Raw genomic sequence first — 19047 nt, 5'->3', positions numbered from 1 at the left:
ATTGCCTGACAAAACACCATTTCAATGTGGGAAGGGTTCTTTGCATATGAAGTTGGTTCCACAGGACCAATAGTATGTGACATCTCACAAAGCAAGTTCCAGAACGCATTCCAGACATGGGGTCTAAATAGAGGAGGGGAACCTATTGATGGAGAGAAGTATATTTAAGGTATGAGCATATTTATTTTTATATGAAGTTCAACTTCTTTTTGGACAAGCCTCATATAACACACTAGTCGGACAGAATCACACTATTTGCAGTTTTAATCTCCAAGACGACATGGCAGCACTACAGAAAGTCCACAGAAAAGCAACAATTCCACGATTTTAAGGTATGAGCTGTGAGGGGACACTGAAAAAGAGGAACGTTTTAAGTGAAGGGCTGACATGATTAAAGTGTTTAAATGATTAAAGATGACAGAGTCACAGAAAGACCCTTGGATGTTAGGAGATGATTTTGCCCAAATGTTAGGACGTAATCCCACAGAGAGAATCAATGACACATAGAATAAATTACCATGTCGTGTGGTGGAGGTAGAACTTTAGTGCCTTTGAAAACTCTTACTTGATATTATTTTGGGAAAATAAGGCAAATAGGAATGGCAAGCTTTTTGGGGTTCAATGGCCTGTGCTCATCAAAACTGTTCTAATGCTGTATTGGCTCTTAACCTAAGACAAAGCCACTTCGGACAATGTAGAGCTTTGCCAAACATTCTCACATAATGCAATGTAATTTTTGAATTAAAAAAAGAGCACTGCCTGTCTAATATTAAGTGCCCTCCAAAGACTTTTCAAGTTCCATGGGTCCTACTTGCTGTACATACCAAGTAAGCCTGCAAAGAGTACCAACAGTACATCTATTAGATCTGGAAAAATTATCAATCAGCAATTGAAGAAATAGACACCAATCAGTCTTTACTCATATTCTCAGTTTAGGAAAATTAGAAATGTTTTAGTTTAATTGGGTGGGATTTATTTCAAATTTCATTTTAAATTCAACAATAAACATATTTAAAGTGTCACTTGCAAAGATATGTTGCCATTTTGACAATGTCATAGTTTAATTAGGAGCACCACACTGCAAATCTCTCACACGCAGGCATGCACAAGACTCTAAACACCCAATAAGGATAGAAACAGCCCATCTTCTTTATAAAAAAACATTTCTGAAACATATGTACAATTAGCAACACTGTAAAATAGACATGTGTAACAAATGATGAACTCACCATGGGTTTTAAATAAAACAAAATATCTGCTTTGTAGTGACCATAAAAAACCCTTTGCAACAAACTGGAATTTGAACAGTGGTAACTGAATGTTTATTATTCATTACCAATTTAATAATGTGTTAATATTTAACCAAATTTACCTTTTATCATTTTGGGCACATAAAGCTACTCTTCTGTAATACCCCTTTTTCAGCTGGATGGTCTGCTCTGAAAAGTTTAGAAACTCACTGCAAACAGACAAGAAGCTGCAGCCTGCAAGCTCCAGCAGACATCAGATTAGAAAAGACTGAATGCTTGCACCATGAAAATTATAATATTGATTTTTTAAAAACAAAAATACAAATTCACATGTAAAATATAGGTGAGCCTTTTTAATTTATAAGTAGGTAGCACAGGTAAAAAATGTTTTAAATCTTCTGCTCAACATTAACTCTTATTGAATTACATTTTATTATATACACAAAATCTGTGAAATACTTTTAAATAAATCTATTTGCTTGCTCTAAGTTTGAAAACAAATATATAAAAAGCCTTGAAACCATTAACAGCTTTTTATATTTTGCAGTGTTGGAACCAAAAAAAAAAAAAAAAAAGGCAAAAGTAGGAAAGTAAACCCATTAAAATATAAACATAGATGTTTATATTTCAGAAAGCTAAAATGTCTTTTCCCTAACCAAAGAAAAAAATGCTTTCTAGTTTAAATGTAATTAAGAAATCTGATGTGTAACACAACACAATAAGAGAGGATAATATTTTGAACTATTATTCGATTAAGGAGTAAGCAGAACTCATTGTCAAGTGACAAACCAGTCAATGTATTTGTTTACAGACGTAGTGTTAATAAGAGGTGTACACCCTGCAAAGACCACTTCATCAATAGCAAATAGTGTCTTGTCACTATTTTGAAATTTAATGAATGTCAGAAGATAAGTCTGCTGTTCTGATACCTAAATAAATATTACATTTAATTGAAAATAAAACTGCTTTGTAAGTAAATGTACTTCCAGCAATGCACTTCACGTACCTATTTGGACTCACACTCATTATGTACATAAGGCCAACCATTTTCCTCAGGTATTAATGGTCTTAGTGTGACGTTATTCTGCAAATGTTTTAACAAAAACAAGTCTCAGTAGAGAACTGTTTTTTAAACATCATAGTGTACATTTTATTTTACACGGCCAGGAAAAAAATAATCGATTACCACATTATTTGCTATTAGTTACCATGTAATTTAAAAGACAATACTATTTTCAGTTATTAATAATATAAAACCCTTTAAGTTATAGGGAATGCTCAGACCTTATTGCAATTCACCTTTGCTTTCTTTTTCATCAAACAACAGGGAGTTATGCCAAAATTCATGACCCATACTGGATTTATATAAAGATACAAGAGAACTGAAGAATATACAGAGTTTATATTATAAACTGCTCTTCGTGATGAAGTGTAGTAGTAGTGAAAATGGCTAGGGGGGGATCTATGGTCTAGGTTTTCTTCTTGAGCTCTTCAAACCGTCGGGAGAGATCATCAAAGTCAATATCGTCTGACGGAACGGAGTTACCACCAATGGAGGAAGTAGGAAGTGTGTCAGGAACAGAAGGAAGCTCTGGGAGTACGTTGTTATCATAGACTGCAGGGCCTACAGACAAAATAAACTGTGTGAAACAGAAATAAAAAGAAACGGCACAAACAAAAATACATGCATGTGTATACAAAAATAAATAATTTGAGCTCCTTCTCAGGAGAAAAAACATCTCACAAAGCTACTTAAAAAAAAAAAAAAAAAAAGTGTTATGAAGTGTTTAATTCAAATTCATATCCTATTATGTGATATCTACTGTTAAATTCTGCTCTGTACTTGTAAAATTTTTATTTTACTATTATATTGTAATTAGGATTACTTGTGTCCTCTTCTGTGTATTGTGTTGTATTTACCCTTTTTTTTTGACACCCACTGCTTGCCCAAAGTACCTGTTTCTACCATTTTTTCCATACAAGGGTTTTTTTGGTTTTTTTTTTTTGGAGTTTTTCCTTGCCTTCTAAGAGTCAAAGCTGGAGGGCTGTCAAAAGGCAGGGCCTGTTAAAGCCCATTGCGGCACTCCTTGCATGATTTTGGGCTATACAAAAATAAACTGTATTGTATTGTATAGCACTCCTGTCTTAAGGATTGACTGTGCTATGTTTGCATCCTACACTTAGTCGCTGTATAAGTGGAGTTCACAAGTTCTCCATGTGTTTGTGAGTTCCACCCAAGGTATAGAAGTTTTCCTACCATATCCCAAGGACAAGCAGCTTAAGCTAGGTGAGTGTGAATGTGTGTGTCCCAAAGTGGGCTCCCCCTCATGACCCTGGACTACATTGAGCACATCTGAGAATGGCTGATTATATAATGAAAATGACCTTATGTACACAATACAAAGTATGCAGCATTGGTTGAATGTGATAAATTAATGTACATTTCAATTTACCTCACAATATTCCACTTGCAACTATTAGAAATCACTCCTTACCTGTGGCTTTTGCAGGTGCAACTGATTTATTAGTGGAGATGTCATCAATCTGTCAAAACAGATAAATGTTACCATCTGAAACCCGAGTTGAAGGAACTTTCTAAATTCATACGCAAAAACAACAAAACCACCAAACTTATCGCTGCCATCACTTTATCACAATCAACAGTAACAAAATTAAATGAAAACTCAATGCCACTGAAAATGAAGCTAATCAACAAATACCAATACAGGATATGGGAGAATCATTGTGCCCCCATTTAAGTACTCAAATACAGGAAGTTGTTTTGTGGTTGACAAAAATAAGATGGGATTACATATATATATAAAAAAGATCATTTTAGAACAAACACAAAAAATATAGGCCCCAGAATTCTGTATTTGTACCCATACTTACCTCTAAACATTTTGAATTAATCCTAGTCATTAAAACCTAGTTAAATTAACTAGCATAAAACAGCATTCCTGGCAACCCCCATTAACTTCTTTGGTAACTCCACATAAACTCCTAAAAACCTTTGCTGTAGTCCCTTTCAGCTGTTTTTGTCCCTGGATTTGGAGGTAGAGAGTATGGTCCCCTTCACAGCAGGTGAAATGCACGTTCAATGGGATTTACTTTTAAATCTGGACACAGTAACACTGTAAATGCCACTCTTTCTAGTGTTTGCCTCCTGTGATCTCACTGCTTGCAATGGCAGCATATCTTTGTCAACCTGCTATATGACAAAGCCCCTCCTAACAAATCTAGACACATTTTCTTCCATGCAGATACAAGATTTTCTGTTCACTTCATTCAAAACAGTAATCAGTTACATTATCAATACTGATGAGTGAACCAGTTCCAGAGATGCCCGATACTCCCTCTACAGTTATGTTTGTGGGTTATCCGTGTCTCTAATCGCTCACCTTTCTAAACAAGTGATCCAAATGTTGTAAGAGTCAGCTGATCTTTTTAAATTTAAATGATCTGCCTCTTTCAATGTTGTCTCCTCCAGATGACAAATGTCACAACATTCCTACCATTTGAATTCTGTCAATGTGAGGTGCCTCAGCCTCCTTGATGATGGTAGAATGTCATCAACTCTACTTTCGTTCAGAATCATAAACTTGGTCACTACTGCATATCTTATTTAGTTACCGTTTATTGGCAATCTATTTAACAAATACAGATCCTGAGGATATCTATGTTCACATTCAACACTGAAATACATAAAACACAAAAGACATCAGCCTGAAATTAGAATTCACTTCATGGGCTAGGTACACTAATGTGTACTAGGAATTTGTCTTTATAGTATTGGTGCAACATACAAGGACAACACAGAATTTAAACGATAAATGTAAGAAGATATAAAAAGGATAAAATATTATGCAGCATACAAGAGCAATACAAAAAAAAGAGACAGAAGGATTAAAATATACAGGTTGTCTAGTGTGCAGTTATACATAGATACCAAGTAGAACCTCTGACCAAATTAGTAAGAATTGCTGCATGTGGAAAAAAAACTGTTAAGGTAATGTGTTTTAGCTATCACTGCATAAAGACACTTGATGAAGGGAAGTCTTTAGAAAAGGTGATGCCATGGGCAAGTTGGATCAATAATGATCATTGTGGCCCTCTTCCCTACCCCACACTCCTAAAGGACTTGAAAGCGAGGTTGTTACAGCCTATAATCCTTTCACCGGCACTGATGATGCGTTGGAGATTGACCTTAGTCTGAACAGAGGCAGCACCAAACCAGACAGTTATAGAGGAGGTCATAATGGACTTAATGATGGCTAGGTAGAACTGGACCAATATTGCTTGAGGGAGATTGAATTTCCGCAGCAGATGCAAAAAAAATTATTTGATGTGCTTTCTTAGTAATGCACAAGATGTTTTATGACAGCACAGTGCCCAGAAACTTAATATTCATAACATTTCAAGCTTGGCCTTTGGGATGACCTGAATCATTTAACAAGCAGTATTTGAAGAACTTAAAGCAAAGCCTCACAATTTTTCTAACTGAATTACTCTTGAAGTTTGTGACTGCTGAAAAAGTGAAATCATGTCAAAGACTTCATTAGGTATGGTTTCCAAATTCTTCTAATGGTTTCTATGTTTAATATTATTTAGTGTATGGAATGACACATTTCACAAGATTTTTAAGTTTTGGGGAATATGACCAAGAAATAAAATATGTGATAGCTTGATTCAAAAATGTTTCTCTGGTTTGTTATTATAGTACATCATTACTGATTGTATTGCTAACAGAAGTATTTATGGGGTGGGGTGGAGGGGGCATACAAAAAGATGATCCAAATAAACAAAAGTTAAAAGCAAACCTTCTTCCTCTACAGTGCCTGACCAAACAGTTCTTGAACCCTTCTCTACATGATGGAATGGATCACACACAATACTACCTTTATCACCTCCCGTGTATGTTCAGACCCTGATCTCCCACAAGTTGTGCATTCACTATCCACTCCTAGCTTTGTACTCAAATTGGTCTTCGCTTCAAAGCGGCTTTAAACTGTACTCAGTGATGTTTTCTCCAACTCAAATTATTACTTGCAGAGTTTCTGCTGCTTTATATTTGCTCTACAAATACTAGGCTAAAACTTCCTCTAGTGGCTGCTGGGCTCCCTGCAAAAACCACCAATGTTTAAGGAGCCAAGATCCAAAGCAGCAGCTCCCCATTTGGCTGCTGTATTGCAGGGCTGCACTGCCCAATACTTCTCACCAGCTGTCTCTCCTATGGTGGGGTGCAATGCATATTTTTATCCAGGCAATTTCCCACTCAAATTCTTGCTGGTGCCCCAGCCGAAACCTCTTCTGGTGCATGCAAAGCACTAATGTCCCAACACCACATACTGTTTCACCTCCTAGCAGACCCTGCTTTACAACACTGGCTTGTGCAAAGATTTCCTCCAGCCAGTGCACCTTTTTTTCTATCCCGGAGATATACAACATGGGGTCAGGGCTGAGTCCATTGGATATGTGCTGCCGTTGCCCATGGAAACACTGTGGAAACTATTTACTTCTAAGGGTGAGGACAGAACTCATAACACTAGTTACTATGTTAGAATGAGGAAATCAGCAAAAATATTAAGACAGAATGGTCCCCAGTAACTATCATTAAGGAATGTTGTCAGAAAGTGCACTGCATATCCGACCAGCAATGTGAAAGGTCTACTGAACAATATGAGTGGATACCCATTTTTCAATAATTCCTCTAGCCCAGTTAATAATAATATAATTAATAATTATTTACATTTATATAGTGCTTTTCTCACTACTCAGAGAGCTTTCTCCATAGTAAGTAGGGAGTCACTTCATCCACCACAAACGTGCAGCATCCACCTGGATGATACAACAGCAACCATTTTTGCACCAGTACACTCACCACACATTAACTATTATGTGGTGAAGTGGTAAGAGAGGGATAGCCAATTAGTGACAGGAGAACTCAGAATGACCAGGCCTTGGAAGGCAATTTAGCCTGGACATCGGGATACATTCTACTCCTTACAAAGGATTCTGAGGGATCTTTTATGGCCAGAGAGAGTCAGGACCTCGGTTTTATGTCTCATCTGAAGGACGGTACCATTTTTACAGCAGTGGCCCCATCACTCCACTGGGGCACTGGGATCTACATTCAGATCACAGGGTAAGTGCCCCCTGCTGATCTCACCAATACCTCTTCCAGCAGCCATCCAAGCTTTTCCTAAATGGTCTCCCATCAAAGTACTAGCTAGGCCTGAACATGCTTAGTTTCACATGGATGACCTCTTCTGAAGTGCATGTGGTATGGTGTGTGAGACAATGCAACACAACATAATATTACAAGTAACAGCCTAAAGAAAAGTAATTCTGGGAATCCAACTCCTAGCTTTCCTAAAAGTTCAATTCAACTTCAAATTAACTCTTATAATATACACTTTGACTTATAGGCCCACAAAGACTAATTTGCAAAACAATTCAGATTAATGAATACACAAATGATGTGTGTTAAAAACAAACACAATGCATATTGAATGCTTAAAGAAATACCTATGCACTTAAATCTGCCTTTTATACTAATAAAGGTTGCAAGGCATTAACAGATCTAGAGTCAAGAGTAGTTCTAGGTCAGCTGACCACTCAGCCACATCATGGCACTGGCACACTGATCTAAATAAAACACAGCCTTTACAGTGACACATTCACTCCATGATATTCCAAGTGCTAATGCAGGAAGTGTAGAGAAAAAACGCATGAGAAAGCCTTGGTAACAAACAATCAGCTGATGCAATTAATAAAATGTATTTGTGCCTCATACACTTTTTCCAGCCATGAAGACAATGAGAAGACCCTGAAAGTACCCTACAATTTTATATCACTGTATTTAAAATCATGGCCCTCTCTATACTAAAGTTAAGGTCATTTGGTGAGAGCAGAGCAAATACTTCATTGTTACCTACAAGGTGGCTAGTAGTGGAGTGTTCAGGTCCGATATGCTTAATAATAGAGCTCAAAATTCAGAATCTGGTAAAAGTCTTGTGATGGAGTCCACCACAAGCTGTTTTGATTTAGAGTACTCACTCTTTAGCTACAACTATCCTTTTAGCCATGTCTTTATCTGCTCACTCTTAATGGTGCATTATTTTGTCAGGTGTTAAGTCCTATGACTGCATTATTTATTCTTTTAATCTGGGTGAAGAATGTGTACTAACAGCTGAGCAATGTCAGATTAGAAGAGTACTGTTATTTTTCTCCCTCTGCAAAATGTACTTCATTGACCAGTTTACTACTCCTTTTCTCCTTATGTCATGATGCAGTGTGCATTATTTGGCCAAGCCCAATTTTTGTATTTTTATTTTCAGATCTGTACCCAGAAACATATCAAAGAAATTCTGCTGATGTCTTGTCTTTTATGATTGCTGTGAGATTGGTCTAGGAAAGGAAGATCTGAAGTGATGTATTCATCGTCTGCTTTCAAAGCTGCCTCTGTAGCTACTCTGTCAAGACATGCACCCATAACTATGGTAATGCCACCGTGTGATTTTTTATTTATTTTTTTTTTAACCAAAAGGACAAGTAGCTAAGTGAAGTGGGAATCTGGCTTTTGAGCAGTGTGAAACACACAGTTGTGTTTCTTGGAAATAGCTCACAGGGAACAAATTTATTTCAAACTATGTTGTATTGTGTTTTGTAATGTAATATTAAAACACTTTTGCGCAAGCTCGACTTTTACTCCGTTTCCCTTTTTTGTTGTAGTAATGCATAATAAAGAAACGCTTAAAGCAGAAAAGTAAAAAATAAATATATGTAATAAAGTAATAAGAAGTAATAACTATATATAACTTCTGAATGCTTGCTCCTTTACATTTAGTTGCTTAAAAACATGATTTTGACCCATAATTTTATTTACTGGGTGTCAAATAAATTTGATCATTTTGCATTAGATCAAGCCAGGGTTTGAACCGGACCTTTCTAAAAAATCTCTAAATGCCACTTTTGAAATCAACTTTGTTTTGCATACCAGAATCTTTGTTTCTTAATATTTACTCTTTGTTGTGGTTTTGGCTTACCTACTTACAGTATATTCTATAGCAATTACAGCAATTCAGAATTGACACAAAGTAGTAGAGAAATACCACACTTTATGATATAGCAGCATGACAATGTTTACTGTTGACAACGAGATGATGTCTCTCAGCTGACGGAGTGGTACATGACTTGACTTTTATGGAATGCCAACAGACGACAAGTACTTGTCAAAGCAAAAGCAGGGCTGCAGTGCAGAGGAAATAAAGATGATCCAAAACAACCACTGAACACTATTTTATGAGGTTTTATCTTGTTTTTGTCTATTATTTTTAATGTTTTTTTGTTAGTGGTTAATAATTTTACAGTAGCAGAACCAGTTAATAATGAATTAGACTTAGAGTTAAATTTATTATTTGCCTTGCATAATAATTATAAAGCCATTTACTAATTCAAACCATCTTAAAGCCACAGGTCTAGAGTCCGAATGTAAGACTGCTTGCCTCACCTCTCAGCCTGCAATTTAAGAAATCTATTCCGGGTGGATGTATTTCCCTAAATGAAATTAATAGATATGTTTTTCATGCCTTTTGATGCACGGGGGTTCATACATTCTCTAAATTTATATTTGTTTATTGCAGCCTAATTTCCTTAAAAATTCATGTGACTGTTTTCATTTTCCTTAACCAGCAAACAATGCAAACAGCATAACAGCCAAAAGATAACTATCTAAAGTACAACTTCCTTTGTTTATAATAAAATAATTGGTTTTAATAACTTATTAAATGACAGAAAAAGTATTTAAAAAGGTACTGATCTAACATCCATTTCCAAAAAAACATTTTGCTGATTTGTAACCAAAATATTTTTGGTAGGAATTTCACAGGGCAGACCAGAGAAAAACCAGGATTTAGCCATCTGATTGAAAGACAACATCTGAGGTATATTAATACCAACAACAACAAACTTGTAATCGAGACACTGTTTGGAAAAAAACAGCCCACAGTTCTGGCACTCAAGGAGCCCTACAGTAGTACACTGACAATATCTTTAGAATTGTTTCAGATTAGGTAATAAAAAGTGTGTTAGACGTTGAAGAGCATATTACAAGTTCTAAGAAGGGTCTCTTTAACTCCCCCTGGTTGTATTTGTCTTTTATTGTTCCACACTCTTGCACAAGTCACTACATGTAATAAATCAAGAAAATGCCAAGAGTGGAAAAGCAAATGATAAAAACAAGAAGTTGCATCCTACAATAAAAGCCAAAAACATCTTCACTTCATTTTACAAATCTTGTTAACTGTGTAAGGTTCAGCGCAAGATACCACAAAATGATTACCTAAATAGGTGTAGAGTTTTCTGCCTTTCCATTTTCTTTTTCAGATTTCATTTGCTGTTCTATGACAGATGTTTCATCGTCATTGTTATTTCAATTAGCAAAAATTAGGTCTCTGTCTATGCAAACACAGTGGTTTGCATTAAAAGCTGTTCTAAAGACAGCAAACATTATGAACCACAATGGAAGAAAGTTCTCAACTCCAGGTCTATAGAAAATATGGGACTGGGTTCTATTTGCATGCAAAACTTACAGATTCATAAGTGGGTGGGACACTTGGAAGTTGTGGAGGTGGGCCTCCTGGAACTGGAGGATGAAAATTGTTATAACTCTGATAGATGCCAACTGCAGGGCCACCAAATGCATCCTGCACCAAGAGACAGAGAAAAGTAAGTGAGAGATATCCATTTATATTTTATAGAAAATGTTCTGATCTTTTAAATTATTACAAATTTAAGCATTTATGGGCAGATTGAAATAAATACAAGTCTGGTTAGATATTTTATTAGGTTTGGAACAAATATTTAGAAATTATGAAGGAGGTATCTCAGACAATCTATATTATTCAATACTTTGCTCCCTCGGATATTCAATGTCCTGAATTGGAGTCCCATTACTGGATGATACCCATACAGAGTTTGCAATTTTTCTCCATGCCTGTGTGGGTTTACTTTGGATACTCTAGTTTTCTCCTGCCTGAAGATGCATAGATAAGTTAACTGAAGTCTGTGGTTGTGTCTTGTGACAGACTGGTGCTCTAGCCAGAATTGCTTCCCACCTTGCACGCAGTACTGTCAGGACAGGATGTATTCCTGAACTGGACTATGCAGGTTTGAAAATGTACAAATTGTTATATTTTGGTATTATAAACTACAATAACCAGACAATCAATAAATCTTAACAAAAAATGTGCTATTAAAAAAGTAGTTTTCATAATTTCATTGACTGTGATATGTAGAACAATGAACTGAAGAGAAAATAAGGAAAAAAAAAATAACAGACTTACAGCTCCCTTGGGCGGAGGGTAACTAAATGGAGCAGGAGGCATGGGCATGTGCATTGGCATAGGCATTGGAACTGTTCCTGCAGGAGCAGTGAATCCTCCTCCACCTCCACCTCCTCCTGAGCCACCTTTCTTCTCATCAGTAAACCCAACATCAATAAGATCAGCTTCTACACCCATAGGTGCCTCACTCTGGCAAGAGGAAAGAGAAAAATCATAGCCAGGATATTTTGTGTATTTTTGCACAGTGAACATAAAAATACCTTATGTTGTGATCCTAAATACCATTTTGCCAATATTACTGTATGTATCTTGTAAGTAAAATATTCAAAATACTGCACTGCCAAAGGAGATCTACTCAGTATAATATTTTGTTTGTACATCCATCATTAATCTTTATCCTGCGCAGGGTCGCTTTTCAAAACCTAGATACCTGGTACATCTGCTCAGATCTCCAAATGTTCCTACGTGGTACTAAGCAGGGATGTGGGTCTTCTCGCTCTTAGTGTTTAGTTCCAATCCATACACAGAATTAAAGTACTAACAGATTTAATTCTGCCAAGTAGACACATGAAATGCTACTACTGTTTAAGACACTTAGACTCCTACAAATAAATGTTTCAATTATACAGTATTGCATCTTTTAACCAGTATAAATTAATACAATTAAGCTTCACTTCTTACCATTACTACAGCATCAGGCTCATACGGCACATTGTAGTTTTTGGCAATCTCAATGAGGTAGCGTTCTACTAGAATCTTTGGCGGAGCTTCAACACTTAGCTTGTGCATAAGCTGTTGAAGAGAATCAAAACATTATTTTACTCTTTTCAAAACACATATTTCAAAAGAAGAAAAATCATAATAAAGAAAGTGCTCCCTCCAAGTGCCATACTTACCCTATCATTGACAGTACCAATCTGATTTGATCTACATAGTTTTCCGTATTCTTTACTGTACTTTGCACATAGCTGATCTGAAACCTTTGAACACAGATGAAATGAAAGAAAAACTTGTTAAAATATAGCATCATACAGAGCATCAGGGAATAACAAATAAGATCCAATTCTATCAGCTAATATTTCAGCTATATTGCAATACCACTGATTAACAAAAGCAAAAGATGACAAAAGCTCTGCTACAGGTACAAGACTTCCAAATTTCTTAAGAGATTTTCCTAATAGAGGTAGCAGTGCAGAAGCTACATACTTGAAGGCTATGGCAGTATTTTTTAAGGTTTTACTTCAATAAAGAAAATAATGTGTAATTACAATTTTTAGTTCAGCCACTTCAGCCTGCAGTCTTGGAGCAGCCCAAATCAGGGTAGAAACTGCTTCCTGCAAACCAGGGTCCAGCTCTCTTTAAAAAAAAATAAAATAAATAAATAAATAAATAAAAAGGTTGGGAGTTCAAATAATTTATTGTGCAGCAAATGGCAAGAATTTAAAATTTGAAAAAGCAATTGTAATCACTGTTGCAAGCTCTTGGTTATATGAACTGGTCTATTGAAAAACAAGATGTACAAATCCTCTTTTAGAGTAGATTAGTGAAATCCTATAGAACCCTGTCTGATTTTACATTTAGAGAGACAATGCCGTGTATATTGAATGCATGATGTTCCATTAGCAAGCTGTATAGGTCAACAACTTTCTGATGTTCATGTTTTGCTTAACTGAAATGAATTAGTGTCTTGAACATAGGGAAAAAAGGAAGGAATGCCAATGTTGATAAAAATGGTTCCATATTAAATTGTAAAAAAAAAATGATGTGCATCTTTGAATCACTCAACATTTCTGGCCAAAGATGGTTTTAGTAGACACTATTTAGCTTGACAATATAAAAATGAAACTCTCTAAGCCACTGCACTAAACAATTATTTGCTTACTTATTCAGGAGTGTGGTTGCACTTAGTGCTAATGGAGTAGGTCCAGACTGCCTAGCTTGGAGTCAACATGTGAAATGAATTTTGTTTGGCTGTCAGCTGTTTTAAGTCTCATGGTGGCAGTGAAAAAGAAAGAAAAATTAAAAGGAATGGAAACCTTGGAAATCAAAGGAAATAATGGGTAAGGAGGGGGATGGGAAGAGAGATACAACTTAAAAATGTTATACTTTTTAATATGACAACAAGCTACACATTATTCATCTTTTACCAATTACAGTATATCTTTTTATGCATTACACCGTTTACATGGTGATACGCTTCAACTATCACATCTGCATTTTGGATCGCTAGATAGCTTCTAAACACTGAAGGTCATATTTGGTGGAAGATCATACTATTTCCCAGATCACATTCAGCACAAAGCTGGCTTTATGTTTTGATTTCATGCTGTTCCACTGATGCTTTGCAATGAACCCACTGTTGTCTGGAAATATACTATAGTTTGTAAAGTGCCTTTCACAAAGGAAAATATGTTACCAGAAGTCATTTCATCTCACAGGGTATTTGATCACTATGACTATAACATTGGACATATTTCTGCACAAAAAATATTTTCCATGGCAAATACAAAAAAGCCATCACCAGTTCAGTTAGCATACTTAACAGTGTGCTTCTCAAAGCTGAATATGATCAAAAAGGGTCCTGCCGTCACCTTACATTTTCTGCATGATGTGGCAGAAAGAATGCCCTTGTGCTATTCAGTATAAAAAAATGTTACAAACTGTGATACAAAGACAGGCAGATGTGAAATAATTTCTCCACTTTTACCTCCCTCTCCCTTTAGTCATGAACTAAATAACTAAGGTAAAAGATTATGTTCATATTTATTTAATGTTAGGTACTTGATTTCTTGGTTGTATGTACAGATCTCTCAGAGATGATCACGCCAACATTAGTAAAGCTCTGAAGATTTCTTTGCCAATTAAATGGCACCTTGAATTCTGTGGGCTGTGCATTAAACAGCCGTAACAGACGATAGCAACAGGAGTGTATTGTGGCAGGGAAGGAACAAAAGAGAGGGAACAGCTGCACTATGGGGTAATGTGAGAAATAAATTTGTCAACAGCTTCTGTTTTTCTTTGGAAAAGGATTCCCATTGAGGATTTTTTGTGTGTGCGAGATGGAGATTTTAGGGATAGAAATGTAAATGATGGTTGGCATTCAGCGGTTTTACACAGTAAACTGAATGGACTTAAAAATTCAAGGTTGACAACCATTTGTACACTGATTTAAATAAGAAGACACTGAAACGTAGGTTAGTTGGGAGAGCAGAGATCAAGAAACAATTGTGACTTTTTGAGGTTGTGTTTCAACAACTACAGGATTTATTATTTTATTGTGATTGTTTAACCAAAATATTACATTTTTGCACAGATGTTGGGTTTTTGTTCAGCTTTTGAATGTATAAAATATTCATTTTGCAGATGCAAATTTTTCGTCCTGCCTTTGAAGCTTTCAGTGAAATAAAATCTTAAAAATGTAGGTATCATGAATGAAATTCATTAAACATACAAACTAGCAATTTTTAACTCCTCTACTGTCACCAAACATGTTGTTGACATATATTTTGGCAATTCAGTTTCAGAAGAAGGATCATTTTATTTCATGTGAGCAGAAAAAAAAGATCAGAATATTTCTTTCAGCAGTGTCAGAGTAGAACAATCTGTCTGGAATTAACTCCTTTTGAACTTAACAACACACAAAAATAACCTCACAAATTTGATGTTTCACCTCAAATTGTTGTTCCATAATTCAGACACTGACACGTGCAGTAAATGGATTATGTGCCAAAATAAGGAAAAAGCAACATTCTTAGTAAAAAAATTTACAAACTGGACTACTCTTTATGAATTTGGAAAAAATCAGGTGGCTACCCACTTTCCTTTCTCCCCTCTCACAGTCAATGAATGTCATGAATATACAGTATAGCAAGTGCCTAACATTGGCCTGCCATTGTTGGAAAGTTTTGCATAGAGTGTGACATTGTTATGGCACAACTAACAGATTTCATTTTACTTGTAACAGTGTCATTTTACATTGCCTAGGACATACTGTTCTAATTATTGCGCTGTAGTTGTATGGCAGTACTGAAAGTGTCTCTGTCAACATGAGAAAAATAGCAAACTGAATATGGATTTGTTGATGTTGACTAAAATGTACTGCGGTGGGCTGGCGCCCTGCCCAGGGTTTGTTCCTGCCTTGCGCCCTGTGTTGGCTGGGATTGGCTCCAGCAGACCCCCTGTGTTAGGATATAGCGAGTTGGATAATGACTGACTGACTGAAATGTATACTGCAATGGCAAATACATTAAGAGATGATTATTGTTATTTATGTGGGGATGGAAGAAGTGGCTTGGTTTATTTTCAAAGAGGTTTGTATAATTCAAATTTATATAATATACTAAATTAATTAAAAAAAAAAAATTAAAATACAAGTTAATGTTTGACCCTAAACACTCCTGACAACATTCCTAGTTAGGGCCTGCTATGGGCTTTGTGGCATTTTATGAACTGCAAAAAAAAAAAAAAGTACATCTAAATATACCAGCACTACATTATTTATGCAATCTGACATTTTAACCAGTTATCCTACTACTATGACCTATTACTATACCTGTACTACAAAAATACATTGTAAATGCTCAGTTCTACTGTGGAAAAAGTATACATTTGTAAACAGGGGAAAGACTGTGCACATTATTATTTAACTGATATCAACCCAGTAAACAAGAAAGAACAGTCTTCTGTGATACAGCAATGTTACTTTAGTTCAAGAGTCTTAATTCTGGATTATTACAGGTGTGATTTATTATCTAAATGAACTGAAGTTATGGTTCCAATAACCTTTTATAATATAAAAATGATACCACTTGACATACTTCATGGACTGTATGAGGCCAAAACGTGCAAGTAAAAGGTCACAGTAAAGTTCTAGGATCTCCATGGCCTCTACCAGGTAGTCTTCTCTAATAATGTGTTCCACGCGAATCCGTGCCCGCTCATCCTTTCCTGATGAAAGATAATCTGCAATCTCTTTTCGTGCCTTCTGTGCTAACTCAGCTAAAGAAAGGACAAAATAATTAGCACAGAATGGCCAATTATTGCAAAACAAAATCATTTTAAAATTACTATAAATGAAAAAAGACTAAACTCCAAAATTATTCTATGATATACTACTGCTTTTTCAAAACAAAATTTCTTAAACCTTTTCATTTAGACATTTCCTCTTTCATGCAACACAAAAACCATGAGCAGCAGAAGAAGAAATATGAAGCTCAACTTTTTTCACAGTATCTATGAAACACACACAAAAAAAAAAAAACTAAAACTGCTTTTAGATACAACCCCAATTCCAATGAAGTTGGGATGTTGTGTAAAACGTAAATAAAAACAGAATACAATGATTGGCAAATCCTTTTCAACCTATATTCAATTGAATACACTACAAAGACAAGATATCGAATGTTCAAACTAATAAACTTTATTGTTGTTTTGCAAATCTTCACTCATTTTGAATTTGATGCCTGCAACACGTTCCAAAAAAGCTGAAATAGGGGCATGTTTACCACTTTGTTATATCACCTTTCTTTTTAACAACTCAATAAGCATTTGGGAACTGAGGACACTTAATTGCTGAAGCTGTGTAGGTGGAATTCTTTCCCATTCTTGCTTGATGTACAACTTCAGTTGCTCAACAGTCCGGGGTCTCCGTTGTCGTATTTTGCGCTTCATAATCCGCAACACATTTTCAATGGGGACAGGTCTGGACTGCAGGCAGGCCAGTCTAGTACCCGCACTCTTTTACTACGAAGCCACACTGTTGTAACACATGCAGAATGTGGCTTCGTATTGTCCTGCGGAAATAAGCAGGGACGTCCCTGAAAAAGACGTCGCTTGGATGGCAGTATATGTTGCTCCAAAACATGTATGTACCTTTCAGCATTAATGGTGCCTTCACAGATGTGTAAGTTACCCATGCCATGGGCACTAACACACCCCCATACCATCACAGATGCTGGCTTTTGAACTTTGCGCTGATAACAATCTGGATGGTTCTTTTCCTCTTTGGCCCAGAGGACACGACGTCCATGATTTTTTTTCTACAATTGATCGTCTGTTAAACCCAAGTAACACAAAGGAATGCCCCCAGAATACTTCCAGTGAAACCTGCGAGAACATTGCTGTATTTTTCAATAAAAAAATTAATGATATTAGAGATAACATAGTACTGTACAGGTATATCTCCCCAACACTGCAGAACCTCCTAAGCCCCAGTACTCCATTATAAACAAATCAAATGCTTTCACCAGGATAGATTTACCTGAATTACATAGTATAATCTCTCAACTGAAACCCTCCACCTGCGTCCTTGACCCAATACCAACAAGGTTTTTCAAAGTATCAGGCGTGCTAATTGACAATATTCTTGACATAGTAAATTCGGCATTAGATACAGGGGTCTTCCCAGACTGTCTTAAGAGTGCTGTAGTTAAACCCCAGCTCAAGAAAAATAATCTTGACCCCTCTGCTTTTGAAAATTTTAGACCCATCTCTAACCTGCCCTTCTTAAGTAAAATTCTAGAGAAGGCAGTCATTATGCAGTTAAATGACCACCTAAATAAACATGCTATTCTTGATAAATTTCAGTCAGGTTTCAGAACAAATCACAGCACAGAAACTGCACTCATTAAAGTAGTAAATGACTTGCGGGTAAATGCAGACAGAGGCCATTTATCTGTTTTCATCCTCTTAGATCTGAGTGCCACATTTGACACCATTGATCACAATATTCTTAGAAATCGCCTTAGTCAATTGGTGGGCCTCTCTGGCAGTGTCTTAAATTGGTTTGAATCCTACCTGGCAGGTAGAAAATTCTGTGTGAGTTGTAGTAATCACATCTCAAAGACACAGGATATCCGATATGGTGTTCCACAAGGCTCTATCCTGGGTCCGCTGCTGTTCTCAATCTATGTGCTTCCGTTAGGTCAGATTATCTCAGGTTACAATGTGAGCTACCACAGCTATGCTGATGACACACAGCTGTACTTATCAATAGCACCTGATGACACAGACTCTCTCGATTCACTAACACAATGTCTTACTGGTAATTCTGAATGGATGAATAGTAATTTTCTCAAACTAAATAAAGAGAAAACTGAAATTTTAGTAATTGGCAATAATGGATTCAATGAGGTTATCAGAAATAAACTTGATGCATTAGGATTAAAAGTTAAGACGGAAGTAAAAAACTTAGGGGTAACTGTTGACTGTAATCTGAATTTTAAATCGCATATTCATCAGACCACTAGGACAGCATTTTTTCACTTAAGAAACATAGCAAAAGTTAGACCTCTTATATCATTGAAAGATGCTGAGAAATTAATTCACGCTTTTGTTTTCAGTAGACTAGATTACTGTAACGCACTCCTCTCAGGACTACCCAAAAAAGATATAAATCACTTGCAACGAGTGCAGAATGCAGCTGCTAGAATTCTAACTAGGAAAAGAAAATC

At 36.1% G+C, this 19047-nt stretch overlaps 1 protein-coding gene across 4 annotated transcripts in view; it reads right to left on the bottom strand.

Annotated features, from left to right (window-relative positions):
- Positions 1-1125: 1125 nt before the first annotated feature.
- Positions 1126-19047, bottom strand: part of ist1 (IST1 factor associated with ESCRT-III) — a 29665-nt gene continuing 11743 nt past the window's right edge. For 3 of the 4 annotated variants that reach the window (XM_039763297.1, XM_039763298.1, XM_039763299.1), the window contains exons 3-10: positions 16414-16594; positions 12865-12952; positions 12493-12576; positions 12278-12388; positions 11597-11785; positions 10844-10957; positions 3746-3794; positions 1126-2874 (exon numbers count right to left, since the gene is read on the bottom strand). In XM_039763297.1, coding sequence (XP_039619231.1) covers positions 2720-2874; positions 3746-3794; positions 10844-10957; positions 11597-11785; positions 12278-12388; positions 12493-12576; positions 12865-12952; positions 16414-16594 — 971 coding nt within the window. In that variant the 3' untranslated portion in view covers positions 1126-2719. The remainder of the gene's footprint in view (positions 2875-3745; positions 3795-10843; positions 10958-11596; positions 11786-12277; positions 12389-12492; positions 12577-12864; positions 12953-16413; positions 16595-19047) is intronic. The other variant, XM_039763300.1, reaches the window with a different exon arrangement.

This window comes from Polypterus senegalus, chromosome 9 (assembly GCF_016835505.1).
Source record: "Polypterus senegalus isolate Bchr_013 chromosome 9, ASM1683550v1, whole genome shotgun sequence".
Classification (NCBI taxonomy): Eukaryota; Metazoa; Chordata; class Cladistia; order Polypteriformes; family Polypteridae; genus Polypterus; species Polypterus senegalus.
This window is presented reverse-complemented; position numbering and strand designations above follow the sequence as displayed.